Source organism: Leptinotarsa decemlineata, unplaced genomic scaffold (genome assembly GCF_025532065.1).
Source record: "Leptinotarsa decemlineata unplaced genomic scaffold, Ldec_3_MD MMD2_tig00026374_RagTag_RagTag, whole genome shotgun sequence".
In the NCBI taxonomy this organism is placed as follows: Eukaryota; Metazoa; Arthropoda; class Insecta; order Coleoptera; family Chrysomelidae; genus Leptinotarsa; species Leptinotarsa decemlineata.
This window is the reverse complement of record NW_027412710.1, coordinates 2,097,453-2,115,165: the sequence shown is the minus strand read 5'-3', so window position 1 is coordinate 2,115,165 and position 17,713 is coordinate 2,097,453. Positions and strand designations below refer to the sequence as shown.

At 39.3% G+C, this 17,713-nt stretch overlaps 1 protein-coding gene across 1 annotated transcript; it reads right to left on the bottom strand.

Annotated features, from left to right (window-relative positions):
* Positions 1 to 1,428: 1,428 nt before the first annotated feature.
* On the bottom strand, positions 1,429 to 1,968 carry LOC111506068 (uncharacterized). The gene has a single exon (XM_023160997.1). It carries the CDS (start codon positions 1,966 to 1,968, stop codon positions 1,429 to 1,431), a length of 540 nt encoding a protein of 179 aa, XP_023016765.1.
* Between the last annotated feature and the right edge of the window lie 15,745 nt (positions 1,969 to 17,713).

Sequence of the window (17,713 nt, the reverse complement as noted above, 5' to 3'; positions counted from 1 at the left end):
CAGGGTTTAGGGAATATCTGGTCTATTAAGAGCCCGTTCACGATATGTGGCATGGTATCCGGTATATGTACTTCACGGCCATCTTCGTGGCTTCCGGTCTGGTCCTGGCGCCTTCCTCGGCCTTAATTTACCGGCTGCGAGCATCAATTCCTGCACATTGAAGGGTGTCCCAGGGGGTTGGATCCCGTTCTTTCTTCTTCATCACGGAGATGATCGGGGAAAAGTTCCCTTACTAGTCTCTCCTTTCTTTCCTGGGGCAGTTCATATGGAGTCCTGGTGTTCCAGGTGATGATTATGTAACCTTGACCCCATGGGTCTTCCTTCAGCCTATCGCAAAGAAGGTTCCACTCGGCCTTCTGTGCTCTATTGATTGATGTCTTTTTTCAGAACCCGTCTCTTTTCCTTATATAGTCTTTCGGCCTCATTAATTCTATTGTTTTCTGAGTGCCGGCTGCGGAGACTCGTTAGGTGTATTCTCGCTTTATTGCAGCCCTTCCTCAGCGCTGCTATTTCGCTGCTCCACCAAACCGGTTGGAGCTTAACTCTGGCGTCTTTCTCCCTTGTAATACTACTTGCTTGGGCGGTCTTTATGTCGTCTTATGTGCGAGTAGGCGCAGTGTGTCCTGGAAGATCTGGGCATCTAAGTACCCCCGTGCTTGCCATCCAATCCTCTTATTTGTCGCGCCTTCCTCGTTCTGGAAGGTAATATTCTTATGAAGACTCAGGGTTTCCTTGCTTGAAACTCTTCAGTTCTTCACTTTGTTGGCAATCTTTCTGGTAGAGATGGTTATGTCTATAATAGACTGTTGTGGTCCCCTGACAAAAGTGGGGGACTTGCTCTACATTTTGAACTATCATACCCATGGAGTCTATCCATTCCGCTAGATATTCGCCTCTCAGGTCCGTTGTTCCGGAGTGCCGGAGGTACGACTTGGCATTGAAGTCTCCTACAATTACCGCCTCTTTCCCTCTCTCTCTAACGTGTTGCATAACTGTGTCCAAGTATCTTTCAAATTCCGCCAAGGTAGTGTTTGGAGATACATAACAGTTATACACTGAAAACTCTTTGAAATACAGGCATGTAAAGCCTTGTGCACGATAAGGGTCCATTATTCCACAGTTCCGGTTATTGCAAAAGATTGCTGTGTTCATGTTTTGTTTGTGATCCAGCGCATATTTTTTTTTAATTATAGTTAGATGAGATTCTTGTATTAGAACAATGTCAACTTTTTCTTCTTCCACGGTTTTCTGAAGGAGTTGCTGTGCTCCTCTTCTTCTATCTGTGTTCAGCTGCAGGATTTGTAAGGGCATTTACTGGCTATTTGAAGGTTCCTCCGTCAACACTACCGGAATTTGCATCGCACTACCTTCCCCTACTATATCCAGGATAGTACGCTGAGTCGAATTTGTCAACTCCCTCCAGATAGTTCATCTGCCATCCCTTGCGAGGATAGAGTGACATCTATATATGAGGCTTGTCTGCCTCTGGAGAAGGTTGGCGTATTTCCGATATTGTTTATTCAGTGTGCTCATCCATTCTGCGATGTAATCGCCTCTGGGGGCAGTGTACCTGGAGTTCCACAGCGTTGACTTTGCATTTAGGTCTCCAGCTATTACAAAATTAGGACTCATTCGGGCTTGCTCTATCACGGTGTCAAAGTATATTTTAAAGTCTTGTAGGGATTTATTTGGTGAGAAGTAGCAGTTTATCAAAGACCATTTTCCAAAGTTGAGAGTTATGTATCCGTGACCTCTGGTATGCTTGACTATGCCATATTTTTTATTCCTACACAGGATAGCCGTATCATTATCTAGATCCTTGATCCATACGGGGTTATCTTTGATCATGTTTATATTTGGTTCCTGTATTGCTAAGATGCCTGCCTCTTTCTCGTCAGCTGTTTTTTGCAATAGGTTGTGAGCATTTCTTCTCCTGTTTACTTTGAACTGAATTATCTTAAGAGGCATTATGTATTCTAGTTACTACTCATTTTGAGAGGGCCCCCCTGATACTCCCTCTTTACCATCCTTGTTACTTCTACTCATCCATATAGTGTTCCCTTCCTTCATTTTCTCATTTATCTCTTTTCGGCATCTTTCTTCCTGCCTCGCCGTCTTTAGTGCCTTTTTGAAAGCCGGAAATTTCATTGTGCCAGCCTTATGTCCCTTTTCGTCGCACAAGGGACAGTGCACTCGCACAATTAGGGCACTCCTTTGCTCTGTGTTCTGGTGCTCCACACCTGTAGCACCCGTTCGTCCTATCCGGTCCATCGCAAGCTTATCTCTTGTGTGAGTAGCTCCAACATTTATTACACTTCGATATACTGATTTTGCACCTTACCAGGCCAACTTTGATTTCCTCCCTGCTCAAGAGTACATTTGCGCTCTCCTTGGGCAAAGAAACTGTGACCGCTGTCGTCTCATTTTGTAAGGGCTTATATCACTAATCTTACATGAGTTATTCCAGCTACCGATGACCTGACTGATGGCTTGGGTAATTTCTTCCTTGGTCACGTCGCTGGCCATCCCCCTGACATATATCATTTCAGTAGGTATCTCGCTACTTCCAAGCGTCTGGTTTTCATGGAACCCTCGTTTTCAATAGCCGTTCTTATTTCTGTCAGAGCCTTCTGTGGTGAGTAGCAGTTTGCCATTCTTAGTACTTCGAATGTCCCGTATCGCAGCCACTGCTCTAGAGTTTCCGATAGCGCCTTTTACCTTCGTTAGTATGTCCCTATAGGTACTGCTTCCATCGTTATCATCACACCGTATGTTTTCTTCTCCCTCAAGTTGCTGGTTTTTTTGAGAGGTGGCATATATTTTCACTGTTGTATTGCCTGAGTGGAAGAGGGTTTGTACCATCTTCCGCAATGACTCTATACTCATGCCCTTTACATGTTGTAAAGGGCATGTCCTTCTTAGTCTCATTCTGCAGCTATTCAATTTTGTCCCATAATCCCAGTGGGGTTCCGTCGTAACCAATTTTTATAACCTTTCTCCTATAAGTATTGCCAGTGCCTTGGGCTCTAGTTGTCTGATCTTTGATTTCGAAGCTTCCTTCCAGGTGGGGTAGTTCCGGGAATTTTTCCTTATACATTTTCTGTATGACATTATTCATTTCCATATCGTCTAGTTTCAGAATAACTTCCTTCACCACTGTGTCCTCTGTATTCAGAGGGTTTCCAATAACAACCTGGGTGTTGGTATATACCGAGTTCTCCCACATGAGCTTTTCCAGTCTTTGGAACTCTTCAAAATTCCTGGTGACTTGTAACTCCTCCTTGGATATCTTGTGTCATCAGCTGGCTGGATATGCTCTTCAACATGGCACCTAAATCTTTCAGTTCGGTGCTTGCTACTGGGGTTCCCCTTAGTTTCATTTCGAATCCCCTGGCAATCTTGTCCATACTTTTTGTTAATTTCATAACCTTTTCCATCTGCCACATTCTACTCTGCTTTTTTTCATGTCCTTGAAGGTCACTATGCTCGCTCAAATTACTGACTTCCAGATTTGCGCTATTACTGGTTTCCTCCTTTTTCCTTTTTGCTGACCTTGCATTCTCCTCGTCCCATACGAGATCTACGATTTCGATGATCATCCATGGTTCGATGTCTGGAATCAATCGCTTTGCCCATTGTCCATCTTGCTTGCCAATGTCCTCTTGTAACTAGTCTCTCCCTAGCTACATTTGGTGTTCTATCCCCTCTATGTTGATATACCCGTTTCCTCTCGTCCACCAAAAGTTCCAAGGGGAGGACCCCATCAATCACGCAGGCTGCCTCGAAAGATACAGTTCTGTATGCTGCAAAGATCCTAAGCAACATTCTCCTTTGTGTGCTGGCCATCATTTTGATATATTCATCGACGCGCATTACCCTTTCCCATATCGGTGCCCAGTGCTGGTGTTGCTTATGTTCGGAAGCAGTCGCGTCAGGGCCGTCACCGATTTTTCGACCTTTTCTACTGTCCTTCTGATGGACATAGTTTGAATATAGTTTTATCATCGAGCCAGATGCCTAGACACTCAAGAAATTTTTGGGGTAGTACTTCAGTATTTCCTACTCGAAATGCTATGCCATCCCTTTTCCTTGGGCCTTTGACAATGATAGCCTCTGTCTTGTACGTAGCAATCTTCAAGTCACTTTCCTTCATCCAGTTCACGATCATTCTTAGGCTGGGTTCGCGGAATCTACAAATCTCTGCGTATGCCATCGTTTGGCATCCGGGAGGCATATTTAGCCTCAGAACTGGGTCATAGAGAGTGTTCCACAGGGTGGGTCCAAGAACCTACCCCTTGGGACCCCCTGGGTCATATCAATGTAGTCTTCCTTTTGGATGTTTAGGTGACGTCCTAGAAAGTAGCTTTCTATCATTTTTATCAAGTATGGGTTTATTCATACGTCGTTCAGTTTTCTCACGATAATGCTCCAGCCCGCAGTATTGAAGGCGTTTTCCACATCTATCGTGATAATTGCTCACCATTTCGTCTGATTGTTTGTTGCTACTCATAATATTTGTTCTACTGCGACCGCCGTCGACATACCTTTCCTGAAGCCGAATTGTCTCTCGGAGATGCCAACCTTTTCTTTTAGCTCTATCTCCAAACGGTTCTTAATAATATGCTCCACCATTTTGCCGAGTGTGTCCGGTAGGCATATTGTCCTTTATTTGTTCCCGGGTTTTGGGATCAGCACTACTGTGGCTACCTTCCTCTCCACGGGGAATTCTTGCCTGCGCAAAATTTGGTTTACTATTGTTCAGAGGAAATCCGGGATTATACTAGCTGCCTCCTTTATAATTTCCGCTGCGAGACCATCAGGACCAGAAGCCTTTCGAAGTTTGAGTCTTCCACACGCTATATTTAGTTCTAAAGTAGTTTCTTGTGTTGGATATACGTTTTCGTCTATCTCCCAAGCGTCTACTTTTTGGGGAAAAAGTTTGCGTATGATCTCTTTCCTCCTTTCCTGGGTCCATATCGTAAGGTGAGCCGTGGTTTTTCAGTTGGCTTGTGACAACTCTAGCCATATATCTTCATCAAGTTCCTGACATACCTGTAGCCAGTGTTCCCTTTTCCGCTTGATTATAGCTCTTTTATACTCTTTTCTGCACGTTTCGTATTGTTCTTCTAACGTGTGTTTGTTAGGCGGGTTGGTTTTCCTGGCTCTGGTTAGGTAGCGTCTGCTTTTATTGCAGACTCCCTTTCGCCCTTGTATCTCCTGATTCCACCAGTAAGGTTGCCGCCGTGGAGCTTTCTCTCCTTTATATGTGGTGGCAGCCTTTTGCGCAGTCCTCAGTTGCCTGACTAAGTCGCCTGGCTCAGTCTCAGTCGGATCGTGAATTAGCGATATTGCGGCCCGGAGGGTCTTTATTAATGTATGGTGTTGTCTTTGGTGCCGGTTTGTGTTTTGGTACCCTGTGTTCTATGCTCATAACTATCAAGCTATGCCAGCTCATCGAGTCTTCCTCAAGTACTTCCCATTCTGTTACTCTTCGTGCTAGGGTGTTTGAAGCGAAGGTGACGGCTATGACAGAGGAGCTGCCTCTCCTGTTGAAGGTCGGGCGGTCTCCTTTATTTGCCACAGGATCATTTGAATCAAAACGTTTTTTTATTTTGTTTGCTAACTCAATATAAAATGCTAAACAAGCTTTTCTGAAACCGTAAAGATCCTCAATGGAAATATCTTTGTCATTCTGTAAAATCAACAAACCGCATTTCGCTCCACAATTGTCACGCCTTTTATTTATCGTTGACCACTTAAGTCAATTCGTAAACAATTTCTCGTTGTTCCACAACTTGGCGTGAGGGTGGCTACTAGGAATTAGAGAAAGAGCATAGCTCCCAGGGTAGGCCGCCAGCTTTTAAACATTGAAGAAGGGCGTGGGTAAGATGGAGGGTAGAGCGCCACCCGTTTTATCAACCCTGGGGCTTATATAGCATACAAAACAAAAACGGGAAATTAATTCTAAACGGTAACAAATTTAATAAAACTCGAACCCAGTTAAAATATTTATAATTCCTTTCCCCAACATCTACACCTTTCTCAGTTGGTTGAAAACTTGTCAACAAATCCCCTTGTTTACCGGTCAGTTCATAAATTTTATCAACCTTTCATCAACCGTTACTATAGGACTCTCCCTACAATACTGGCAGGAAGCCTTGAGTTCCTGAGGCCACAAAGTGTCAAATATGAGAAGATATTACTTTCCTGATTGTAAACAATACCAAAATGTTTATAAGATATAAATTATATTACACCTATAGCACAAATGTTTCAATTCTAAGGGGGCTGTAATGAACCCAGGCTCCCCAAAGAAGAAAGGAGGATGTCTCTTCAATACTTGAGACGTTGCTGTTTTGAAGTTATACTTTACCTTAGAAATAGCTATATCGCCAGCTTACAGTAGGTTGAGGGAATGCATTCATGCATAAAAGCATATACCCTACACTAATATGTTTTTCCCTTTTGGGCAGGTTTGAGGAACATAAATCTTTGTTGAGATAATAAATCAAGCATCAAAAACCTAGTCACTGATAAGTGACTAAGCTTATCTGTGTGCTTCTCCCTCGAGGTGGCTTCAAGAATGGTCTTAGAATTCCGAACTTAGGTCTGCAGTGTTCTGTCGGTACAACAATTGTGATCGGCTCCACAGCGGGTAACTACTAACTACTGCTACTACTGTCCTAAGCATTCATGCAAGGATGTCTAGTCTTACAGAAATACTGACATGAGGAAATGGTATCCAGATAAAAGGAGGCCTAAAATGAAATAATTCATATTAGATGGTAACGGTTCACTGGAAGTGATGTCCAGGACGATACGTCTGGACAGAATGATCAAACTCATTCTCAATGTATGAGTTGTCTCGTTGATAAATACCAACTCACCTTTGATGTCGTGTGGCCTATAGGTTTACTTTTGCCTCAAGAACCCAAGATTCATATCAGTAAGATTCGGTTCCCCGTTGAATCCAACAAGTGAGTTGAATGTTTTACCAGCATCCAAATGCCAAGAATAAAACGATTTCCTATTCTTATAGAAGATGATCTTACTTTTTTAATCCGAAAAATCGAGAAGTTTGGACAAAAATTCCAAAATTAGCAAAATGGCTACTAAAAATACCATAAAAAATTTTGAATCCCGGCGGCAAGACATTCATGGAACCAAAGTCACAGAACACCCTCACTACACAATTCACCGCACAGAGCACAGAACCCTTAGAGGATTCGAATATAACTAATGCGTTCGAATATATCCTTGTATAGTTGTTAATCAGTAAATGAGAACTAAACGAATGACAAGGTATTAAAATATCCCAAAACCTTCATGGAAATATTAATTTCATGTTCAAATAGTCTTTGACCTCAAAACAGAACAAATGACAAAATAAAACCGTAACATTTCATTCAACGGCAAATAGTGGTGAGGATTATTAATTAGTATTTCATTGGAATTTTTATTCATGAATTCATCTTTGATAAAATTTTTCAAAATTGTGCGGTATAAACTCTCTATTCTACTCAATAGAATATAAAGCTTTACTGTTTCACTTTGAAACTCAACATTCAAGTTATTTATCAAATCTAAAGAGTAGCTTAAAAACCAAAAATATAGTTTTATTATAGGGTCTTTTAATGCTTTTAATATGGCATCTGGTTTTAGACATCTATTGCCTTTTCCGTCAAATGTTTTATTAGTAAAGAACAGGATTAAAGCTTCATACTTATCTAATATTCTGTTAACCACTGCCTGTAAAGATAACCACCTTGTCTGAGACAGTTTCAACATTTTATGTGGTTTTAAATTAATAAAAGTTTGACACTCTTCAAAATCTTGCACCCGTATGGTACTATGAGAAAAATATGTACAAATATCTCTCACTAACTTTTCCAAATATGATTGTAATTTTTCACAAGCATAGAAAGAACATAGACTAAAAGAGTGACAAGCACAGACTTCAATGCAAAGGACCAGTTCTTCTTATTTTTTCAGGTCATAATGTCCATAATTCATAAATAAAATTAATCTAAAATCGACTGGAACCATGAAAACTAGTCCAGTGCCGCGTTCATGTGTCCACCGAATACCCATTGGCCTTCCACACGTCATCCTCTGTGATACTTCCGCTTACCGAACTTTGATTCGTCGATCTCCACTATTTTGTCTTTACCGCCAAGTTTAGAAAGGTGATTTAAAAAACGCAAAAACTACCTCACGGTTAAATGTGGCCCAATCAACTGCCGTTTTTGGAGATTTTTCCCAATTCGTCCGCAACAACCACAAGGGAAACTTTTTCAACCCAAAAATTAACAAAACCGAGTATTTTAAAAACGGATAAATGCGACCGTTCAAAAAAAGTTCCTTTGTGGATTTCCTGTTTGTGGTTGCATTCTACACTTTTGCCTTTTACATAGTTCTCTACCATACTACTGCAAACCCAACGCATACAATCAATCCTAAAGGAAGGATAAAAGAAATCGAATAAAAAAGCGTACAAATTTGTTGCGCTTGACTTACCTGTCGCAAGACTTATACAGACATATCCTTTCCACATTTACAACATTTCACTCTGTTGGGAATTAATGTCCACTTTTGCAACTTTGCTAACAAGATGTCTGCATTCTCACACAGGTCACGAATATACATCAAGTTAATATTCCGCATTTTCATTAAAAATTCGCATTAACTATCTGGTGAAATTTCAGAACTTAAATAACAGCTATCGACAGATAAACGTGCGCCACTAGGCACAACGATTGAAAAAGTGCGCATATCAATATTTTTCAATACTCTATTTATCGATGTCAATTATTTTTCTCATTTTAGGTATAAATGTCATATCAAATGGAATTAAAAAAAACTATTTATCCTCAACACTCAACCTGACCTCTGAATTTTAGAAAAAAATGTATTTTCGAATATTTAATTTTATAAAAACTGTATTTCCTCAATATCTAACTTGACCTTCAAATTCTGAAAGTAACGTATTTTCGAATATTTAACTTTGAAAAAACTATCTTTTCTCAACATTCATCCTGACCTACTAAACTAAAAACTTCATGTATATGAAAAGGGATAGAAAATGGTGCGATGATATGGAAAAAAAAATGTAAAAAAAATAAAGACACCCGCTTGACAGATAAACGTGCTCCACTAGTCACCAACAGTTGAACAAATGCGCACATCAATATTTATCAATTTTCTATCAATCCATGTCATTTATTGTTCTCATTTTAGCTATAAATGCCATATCAAGTGGAAGTTAATAAATTCAAAAACGTTGAGTTATTAGTGAATATTGAAAAACGTAGTTTATGGTTGGTAGAGACTTTGGTAAATTTTCGTTATGTGGACACCCGGCGATTTTGAAAAAAATTTTTGACTGTACTTGCGTATTTTGATGCGTAGATTACGAATCCGAAAGAAAAAAGCGGCGCTCTCCCTCATTTTAAATGTTACGGCCCTTCAAAGTTCAGAAAAGGACAACTTTTCAGCCTTCTTTTTCACTAAATAAACTAAATAAACACAAGCATTTATTCACTAGGTCACCTTTACACCTTATTCCTCCTTCTTTAACACTTTTCACTTCAATAATCAACATTTTTCTTATAAAAATGTTAAAAAATGTACGGAGCTGCTTTTTGGTTATATATCTCTTTAATTTACGTTTTAAGGTAAATGGCATGGTTGCTACGACTGATGCAGTCCATATTCCTAAAGTAATTCAAATGTTTTTTACCTTCATTTTTCAGATCGTAAATTGGTTTTTGGTGGTGTATTACGAATTTGAAATAGTAGGCAGCGGCAAATACCAACCGCTTTTTTCTGAAATGTCACTAGTAATTAACCTAAAAATAGAATAATGTCACCAGGAGAAGCATTCGTTTTTAAATTAGGTTTTTTATAAGAAAAATGTTCATTATTGAAGTGAAAAGTATCAAAGAAGGGGGAATAAGGTGTAAAGGTGACCTAGTGAATGAATGCTTGTGTTTTTAAATAGTTTATTTTGTGAAAAAGAAGGCTGAAAAGTTCCCCTTTTCAGAACTTTGAAGGGCCGTAACTTTGTAAATAAGGGAGAGCGCCGCTTTTTTCTTTCGGATTCGTAATCTACGCATCAAAATACGTAAGTACAGTCAAAAATTTTTTCAAAATCGCCGGGTGTCCACATAACGAAAATTTACCGAGACTTTTCTAATACCAATAGTGAAATATTATGCAATTTACAAAAAGTGATTTGTGTTGTATACCTGAGCACCTGACAAATTATGGAATTTCAATCTAATTTCAAGAAACTTGGCAATAAGCGAATGAAAAGGGATAGAAAAAGGTACGGTGATGTTTTTCTGGTTTGGTGAAAAATGCATCAAAAACCACCTTCCTACAAAAACTTGCTCAATCTACAGCAGCAGATTTGGAAATTTTCAATTGCTCTATTATATGTCAGATTTGCATTTGACACCTAAAGATTGGCAAATCCCAATATTTGAAAAATAGATAATTTGGATTTGGAAAAAATGTTCCATATCGAACTTTTCTTGCATAAGAACATTTCCGTTTTTTCTGGTTTTTACGCCCGGAACCAAAAACGAATTTCTGCAACGGTCTCAGTTTCGGCCGAAACTGAAACTTCCTTACAAGGATTATGTTTTGAGGGAAAAATTAAGAAAACGTTATTATATTCAGCCAGGCTTTATTTTTTTATCTTTAAATCACAACGTTATGCATTCTTCAACATTTTTACTCATTGATAATCACCATAACAAACCCTTATTTAAGAAAAGATATTCATTGCATCTTAAAAATATTTAAAATAGGTGAGGTGTTTATTTGAGTAGGTGTAGATCCTTCTTTTGAATATTATTGATGGTTTTTCAAAAGTATTATACATAAAATTACTTATTTAATTTGTTTCCTAGTATCACAATAGGTACTAGGTAATAAACAAAGTAAATCACAAAATAAGTCTCGAGTCACGACATGATTAGGCATGTGGACGCGGCAAAATGTCTTCGTCGGTTGTATGTAATTCAACGCGCCGAATATGACCGATCACAGTGCGGGAACTCCCGAATGAAGTTTCGGTTTCGGTCGTAGTTTTGGCAGGTTTGCCACCGAAACCCGTTCATTCTGCAGCTATTCAATTTTGTCCCATAATCCCAGTGGGGTTCCGTCGTAACCAATTTTTATAACCTTTCTCCTATAAGTATTGCCAGTGCCTTGGGCTCTAGTTGTCTGATCTTTGATTTCGAAGCTTCCTTCCAGGTGGGGTAGTTCCGGGAATTTTTCCTTATACATTTTCTGTATGACATTATTCATTTCCATATCGTCTAGTTTCAGAATAACTTCCTTCACCACTGTGTCCTCTGTATTCAGAGGGTTTCCAATAACAACCTGGGTGTTGGTATATACCGAGTTCTCCCACATGAGCTTTTCCAGTCTTTGGAACTCTTCAAAATTCCTGGTGACTTGTAACTCCTCCTTGGATATCTTGTGTCATCAGCTGGCTGGATATGCTCTTCAACATGGCACCTAAATCTTTCAGTTCGGTGCTTGCTACTGGGGTTCCCCTTAGTTTCATTTCGAATCCCCTGGCAATCTTGTCCATACTTTTTGTTAATTTCATAACCTTTTCCATCTGCCACATTCTACTCTGCTTTTTTTCATGTCCTTGAAGGTCACTATGCTCGCTCAAATTACTGACTTCCAGATTTGCGCTATTACTGGTTTCCTCCTTTTTCCTTTTTGCTGACCTTGCATTCTCCTCGTCCCATACGAGATCTACGATTTCGATGATCATCCATGGTTCGATGTCTGGAATCAATCGCTTTGCCCATTGTCCATCTTGCTTGCCAATGTCCTCTTGTAACTAGTCTCTCCCTAGCTACATTTGGTGTTCTATCCCCTCTATGTTGATATACCCGTTTCCTCTCGTCCACCAAAAGTTCCAAGGGAGGACCCCATCAATCACGCAGGCTGCCTCGAAAGATACAGTTCTGTATGCTGCAAAGATCCTAAGCAACATTCTCCTTTGTGTGCTGGCCATCATTTTGATATATTCATCGACGCGCATTACCCTTTCCCATATCGGTGCCCAGTGCTGGTGTTGCTTATGTTCGGAAGCAGTCGCGTCAGGGCCGTCACCGATTTTTCGACCTTTTCTACTGTCCTTCTGATGGACATAGTTTGAATATAGTTTTATCATCGAGCCAGATGCCTAGACACTCAAGAAATTTTTGGGGTAGTACTTCAGTATTTCCTACTCGAAATGCTATGCCATCCCTTTTCCTTGGGCCTTTGACAATGATAGCCTCTGTCTTGTACGTAGCAATCTTCAAGTCACTTTCCTTCATCCAGTTCACGATCATTCTTAGGCTGGGTTCGCGGAATCTACAAATCTCTGCGTATGCCATCGTTTGGCATCCGGGAGGCATATTTAGCCTCAGAACTGGGTCATAGAGAGTGTTCCACAGGGTGGGTCCAAGAACCTACCCCTTGGGACCCCCTGGGTCATATCAATGTAGTCTTCCTTTTGGATGTTTAGGTGACGTCCTAGAAAGTAGCTTTCTATCATTTTTATCAAGTATGGGTTTATTCATACGTCGTTCAGTTTTCTCACGATAATGCTCCAGCCCGCAGTATTGAAGGCGTTTTCCACATCTATCGTGATAATTGCTCACCATTTCGTCTGATTGTTTGTTGCTACTCATAATATTTGTTCTACTGCGACCGCCGTCGACATACCTTTCCTGAAGCCGAATTGTCTCTCGGAGATGCCAACCTTTTCTTTTAGCTCTATCTCCAAACGGTTCTTAATAATATGCTCCACCATTTTGCCGAGTGTGTCCGGTAGGCATATTGTCCTTTATTTGTTCCCGGGTTTTGGGATCAGCACTACTGTGGCTACCTTCCTCTCCACGGGGAATTCTTGCCTGCGCAAAATTTGGTTTACTATTGTTCAGAGGAAATCCGGGATTATACTAGCTGCCTCCTTTATAATTTCCGCTGCGAGACCATCAGGACCAGAAGCCTTTCGAAGTTTGAGTCTTCCACACGCTATATTTAGTTCTAAAGTAGTTTCTTGTGTTGGATATACGTTTTCGTCTATCTCCCAAGCGTCTACTTTTTGGGGAAAAAGTTTGCGTATGATCTCTTTCCTCCTTTCCTGGGTCCATATCGTAAGGTGAGCCGTGGTTTTTCAGTTGGCTTGTGACAACTCTAGCCATATATCTTCATCAAGTTCCTGACATACCTGTAGCCAGTGTTCCCTTTTCCGCTTGATTATAGCTCTTTTATACTCTTTTCTGCACGTTTCGTATTGTTCTTCTAACGTGTGTTTGTTAGGCGGGTTGGTTTTCCTGGCTCTGGTTAGGTAGCGTCTGCTTTTATTGCAGACTCCCTTTCGCCCTTGTATCTCCTGATTCCACCAGTAAGGTTGCCGCCGTGGAGCTTTCTCTCCTTTATATGTGGTGGCAGCCTTTTGCGCAGTCCTCAGTTGCCTGACTAAGTCGCCTGGCTCAGTCTCAGTCGGATCGTGAATTAGCGATATTGCGGCCCGGAGGGTCTTTATTAATGTATGGTGTTGTCTTTGGTGCCGGTTTGTGTTTTGGTACCCTGTGTTCTATGCTCATAACTATCAAGCTATGCCAGCTCATCGAGTCTTCCTCAAGTACTTCCCATTCTGTTACTCTTCGTGCTAGGGTGTTTGAAGCGAAGGTGACGGCTATGACAGAGGAGCTGCCTCTCCTGTTGAAGGTCGGGCGGTCTCCTTTATTTGCCACAGGATCATTTGAATCAAAACGTTTTTTTATTTTGTTTGCTAACTCAATATAAAATGCTAAACAAGCTTTTCTGAAACCGTAAAGATCCTCAATGGAAATATCTTTGTCATTCTGTAAAATCAACAAACCGCATTTCGCTCCACAATTGTCACGCCTTTTATTTATCGTTGACCACTTAAGTCAATTCGTAAACAATTTCTCGTTGTTCCACAACTTGGCGTGAGGGTGGCTACTAGGAATTAGAGAAAGAGCATAGCTCCCAGGGTAGGCCGCCAGCTTTTAAACATTGAAGAAGGGCGTGGGTAAGATGGAGGGTAGAGCGCCACCCGTTTTATCAACCCTGGGGCTTATATAGCATACAAAACAAAAACGGGAAATTAATTCTAAACGGTAACAAATTTAATAAAACTCGAACCCAGTTAAAATATTTATAATTCCTTTCCCCAACATCTACACCTTTCTCAGTTGGTTGAAAACTTGTCAACAAATCCCCTTGTTTACCGGTCAGTTCATAAATTTTATCAACCTTTCATCAACCGTTACTATAGGACTCTCCCTACAATACTGGCAGGAAGCCTTGAGTTCCTGAGGCCACAAAGTGTCAAATATGAGAAGATATTACTTTCCTGATTGTAAACAATACCAAAATGTTTATAAGATATAAATTATATTACACCTATAGCACAAATGTTTCAATTCTAAGGGGGCTGTAATGAACCCAGGCTCCCCAAAGAAGAAAGGAGGATGTCTCTTCAATACTTGAGACGTTGCTGTTTTGAAGTTATACTTTACCTTAGAAATAGCTATATCGCCAGCTTACAGTAGGTTGAGGGAATGCATTCATGCATAAAAGCATATACCCTACACTAATATGTTTTTCCCTTTTGGGCAGGTTTGAGGAACATAAATCTTTGTTGAGATAATAAATCAAGCATCAAAAACCTAGTCACTGATAAGTGACTAAGCTTATCTGTGTGCTTCTCCCTCGAGGTGGCTTCAAGAATGGTCTTAGAATTCCGAACTTAGGTCTGCAGTGTTCTGTCGGTACAACAATTGTGATCGGCTCCACAGCGGGTAACTACTAACTACTGCTACTACTGTCCTAAGCATTCATGCAAGGATGTCTAGTCTTACAGAAATACTGACATGAGGAAATGGTATCCAGATAAAAGGAGGCCTAAAATGAAATAATTCATATTAGATGGTAACGGTTCACTGGAAGTGATGTCCAGGACGATACGTCTGGACAGAATGATCAAACTCATTCTCAATGTATGAGTTGTCTCGTTGATAAATACCAACTCACCTTTGATGTCGTGTGGCCTATAGGTTTACTTTTGCCTCAAGAACCCAAGATTCATATCAGTAAGATTCGGTTCCCCGTTGAATCCAACAAGTGAGTTGAATGTTTTACCAGCATCCAAATGCCAAGAATAAAACGATTTCCTATTCTTATAGAAGATGATCTTACTTTTTTAATCCGAAAAATCGAGAAGTTTGGACAAAAATTCCAAAATTAGCAAAATGGCTACTAAAAATACCATAAAAAATTTTGAATCCCGGCGGCAAGACATTCATGGAACCAAAGTCACAGAACACCCTCACTACACAATTCACCGCACAGAGCACAGAACCCTTAGAGGATTCGAATATAACTAATGCGTTCGAATATATCCTTGTATAGTTGTTAATCAGTAAATGAGAACTAAACGAATGACAAGGTATTAAAATATCCCAAAACCTTCATGGAAATATTAATTTCATGTTCAAATAGTCTTTGACCTCAAAACAGAACAAATGACAAAATAAAACCGTAACATTTCATTCAACGGCAAATAGTGGTGAGGATTATTAATTAGTATTTCATTGGAATTTTTATTCATGAATTCATCTTTGATAAAATTTTTCAAAATTGTGCGGTATAAACTCTCTATTCTACTCAATAGAATATAAAGCTTTACTGTTTCACTTTGAAACTCAACATTCAAGTTATTTATCAAATCTAAAGAGTAGCTTAAAAACCAAAAATATAGTTTTATTATAGGGTCTTTTAATGCTTTTAATATGGCATCTGGTTTTAGACATCTATTGCCTTTTCCGTCAAATGTTTTATTAGTAAAGAACAGGATTAAAGCTTCATACTTATCTAATATTCTGTTAACCACTGCCTGTAAAGATAACCACCTTGTCTGAGACAGTTTCAACATTTTATGTGGTTTTAAATTAATAAAAGTTTGACACTCTTCAAAATCTTGCACCCGTATGGTACTATGAGAAAAATATGTACAAATATCTCTCACTAACTTTTCCAAATATGATTGTAATTTTTCACAAGCATAGAAAGAACATAGACTAAAAGAGTGACAAGCACAGACTTCAATGCAAAGGACCAGTTCTTCTTATTTTTTCAGGTCATAATGTCCATAATTCATAAATAAAATTAATCTAAAATCGACTGGAACCATGAAAACTAGTCCAGTGCCGCGTTCATGTGTCCACCGAATACCCATTGGCCTTCCACACGTCATCCTCTGTGATACTTCCGCTTACCGAACTTTGATTCGTCGATCTCCACTATTTTGTCTTTACCGCCAAGTTTAGAAAGGTGATTTAAAAAACGCAAAAACTACCTCACGGTTAAATGTGGCCCAATCAACTGCCGTTTTTGGAGATTTTTCCCAATTCGTCCGCAACAACCACAAGGGAAACTTTTTCAACCCAAAAATTAACAAAACCGAGTATTTTAAAAACGGATAAATGCGACCGTTCAAAAAAAAGTTCCTTTGTGGATTTCCTGTTTGTGGTTGCATTCTACACTTTTGCCTTTTACATAGTTCTCTACCATACTACTGCAAACCCAACGCATACAATCAATCCTAAAGGAAGGATAAAAGAAATCGAATAAAAAAGCGTACAAATTTGTTGCGCTTGACTTACCTGTCGCAAGACTTATACAGACATATCCTTTCCACATTTACAACATTTCACTCTGTTGGGAATTAATGTCCACTTTTGCAACTTTGCTAACAAGATGTCTGCATTCTCACACAGGTCACGAATATACATCAAGTTAATATTCCGCATTTTCATTAAAAATTCGCATTAACTATCTGGTGAAATTTCAGAACTTAAATAACAGCTATCGACAGATAAACGTGCGCCACTAGGCACAACGATTGAAAAAGTGCGCATATCAATATTTTTCAATACTCTATTTATCGATGTCAATTATTTTTCTCATTTTAGGTATAAATGTCATATCAAATGGAATTAAAAAAAAACTATTTATCCTCAACACTCAACCTGACCTCTGAATTTTAGAAAAAAATGTATTTTCGAATATTTAATTTTATAAAAACTGTATTTCCTCAATATCTAACTTGACCTTCAAATTCTGAAAGTAACGTATTTTCGAATATTTAACTTTGAAAAAACTATCTTTTCTCAACATTCATCCTGACCTACTAAACTAAAAACTTCATGTATATGAAAAGGGATAGAAAATGGTGCGATGATATGGAAAAAAAAATGTAAAAAAAATAAAGACACCCGCTTGACAGATAAACGTGCTCCACTAGTCACCAACAGTTGAACAAATGCGCACATCAATATTTATCAATTTTCTATCAATCCATGTCATTTATTGTTCTCATTTTAGCTATAAATGCCATATCAAGTGGAAGTTAATAAATTCAAAAACGTTGAGTTATTAGTGAATATTGAAAAACGTAGTTTATGGTTGGTAGAGACTTTGGTAAATTTTCGTTATGTGGACACCCGGCGATTTTGAAAAAAATTTTTGACTGTACTTGCGTATTTTGATGCGTAGATTACGAATCCGAAAGAAAAAAGCGGCGCTCTCCCTCATTTTAAATGTTACGGCCCTTCAAAGTTCAGAAAAGGACAACTTTTCAGCCTTCTTTTTCACTAAATAA

Excerpts from the sequence above, each read along its gene's own strand:
- LOC111506068 (XM_023160997.1), bottom strand. The coding sequence starts at position 1,968 with ATGCCTCTTAAGATAATTCAGTTCAAAGTAAACAGGAGAAGAAATGCT.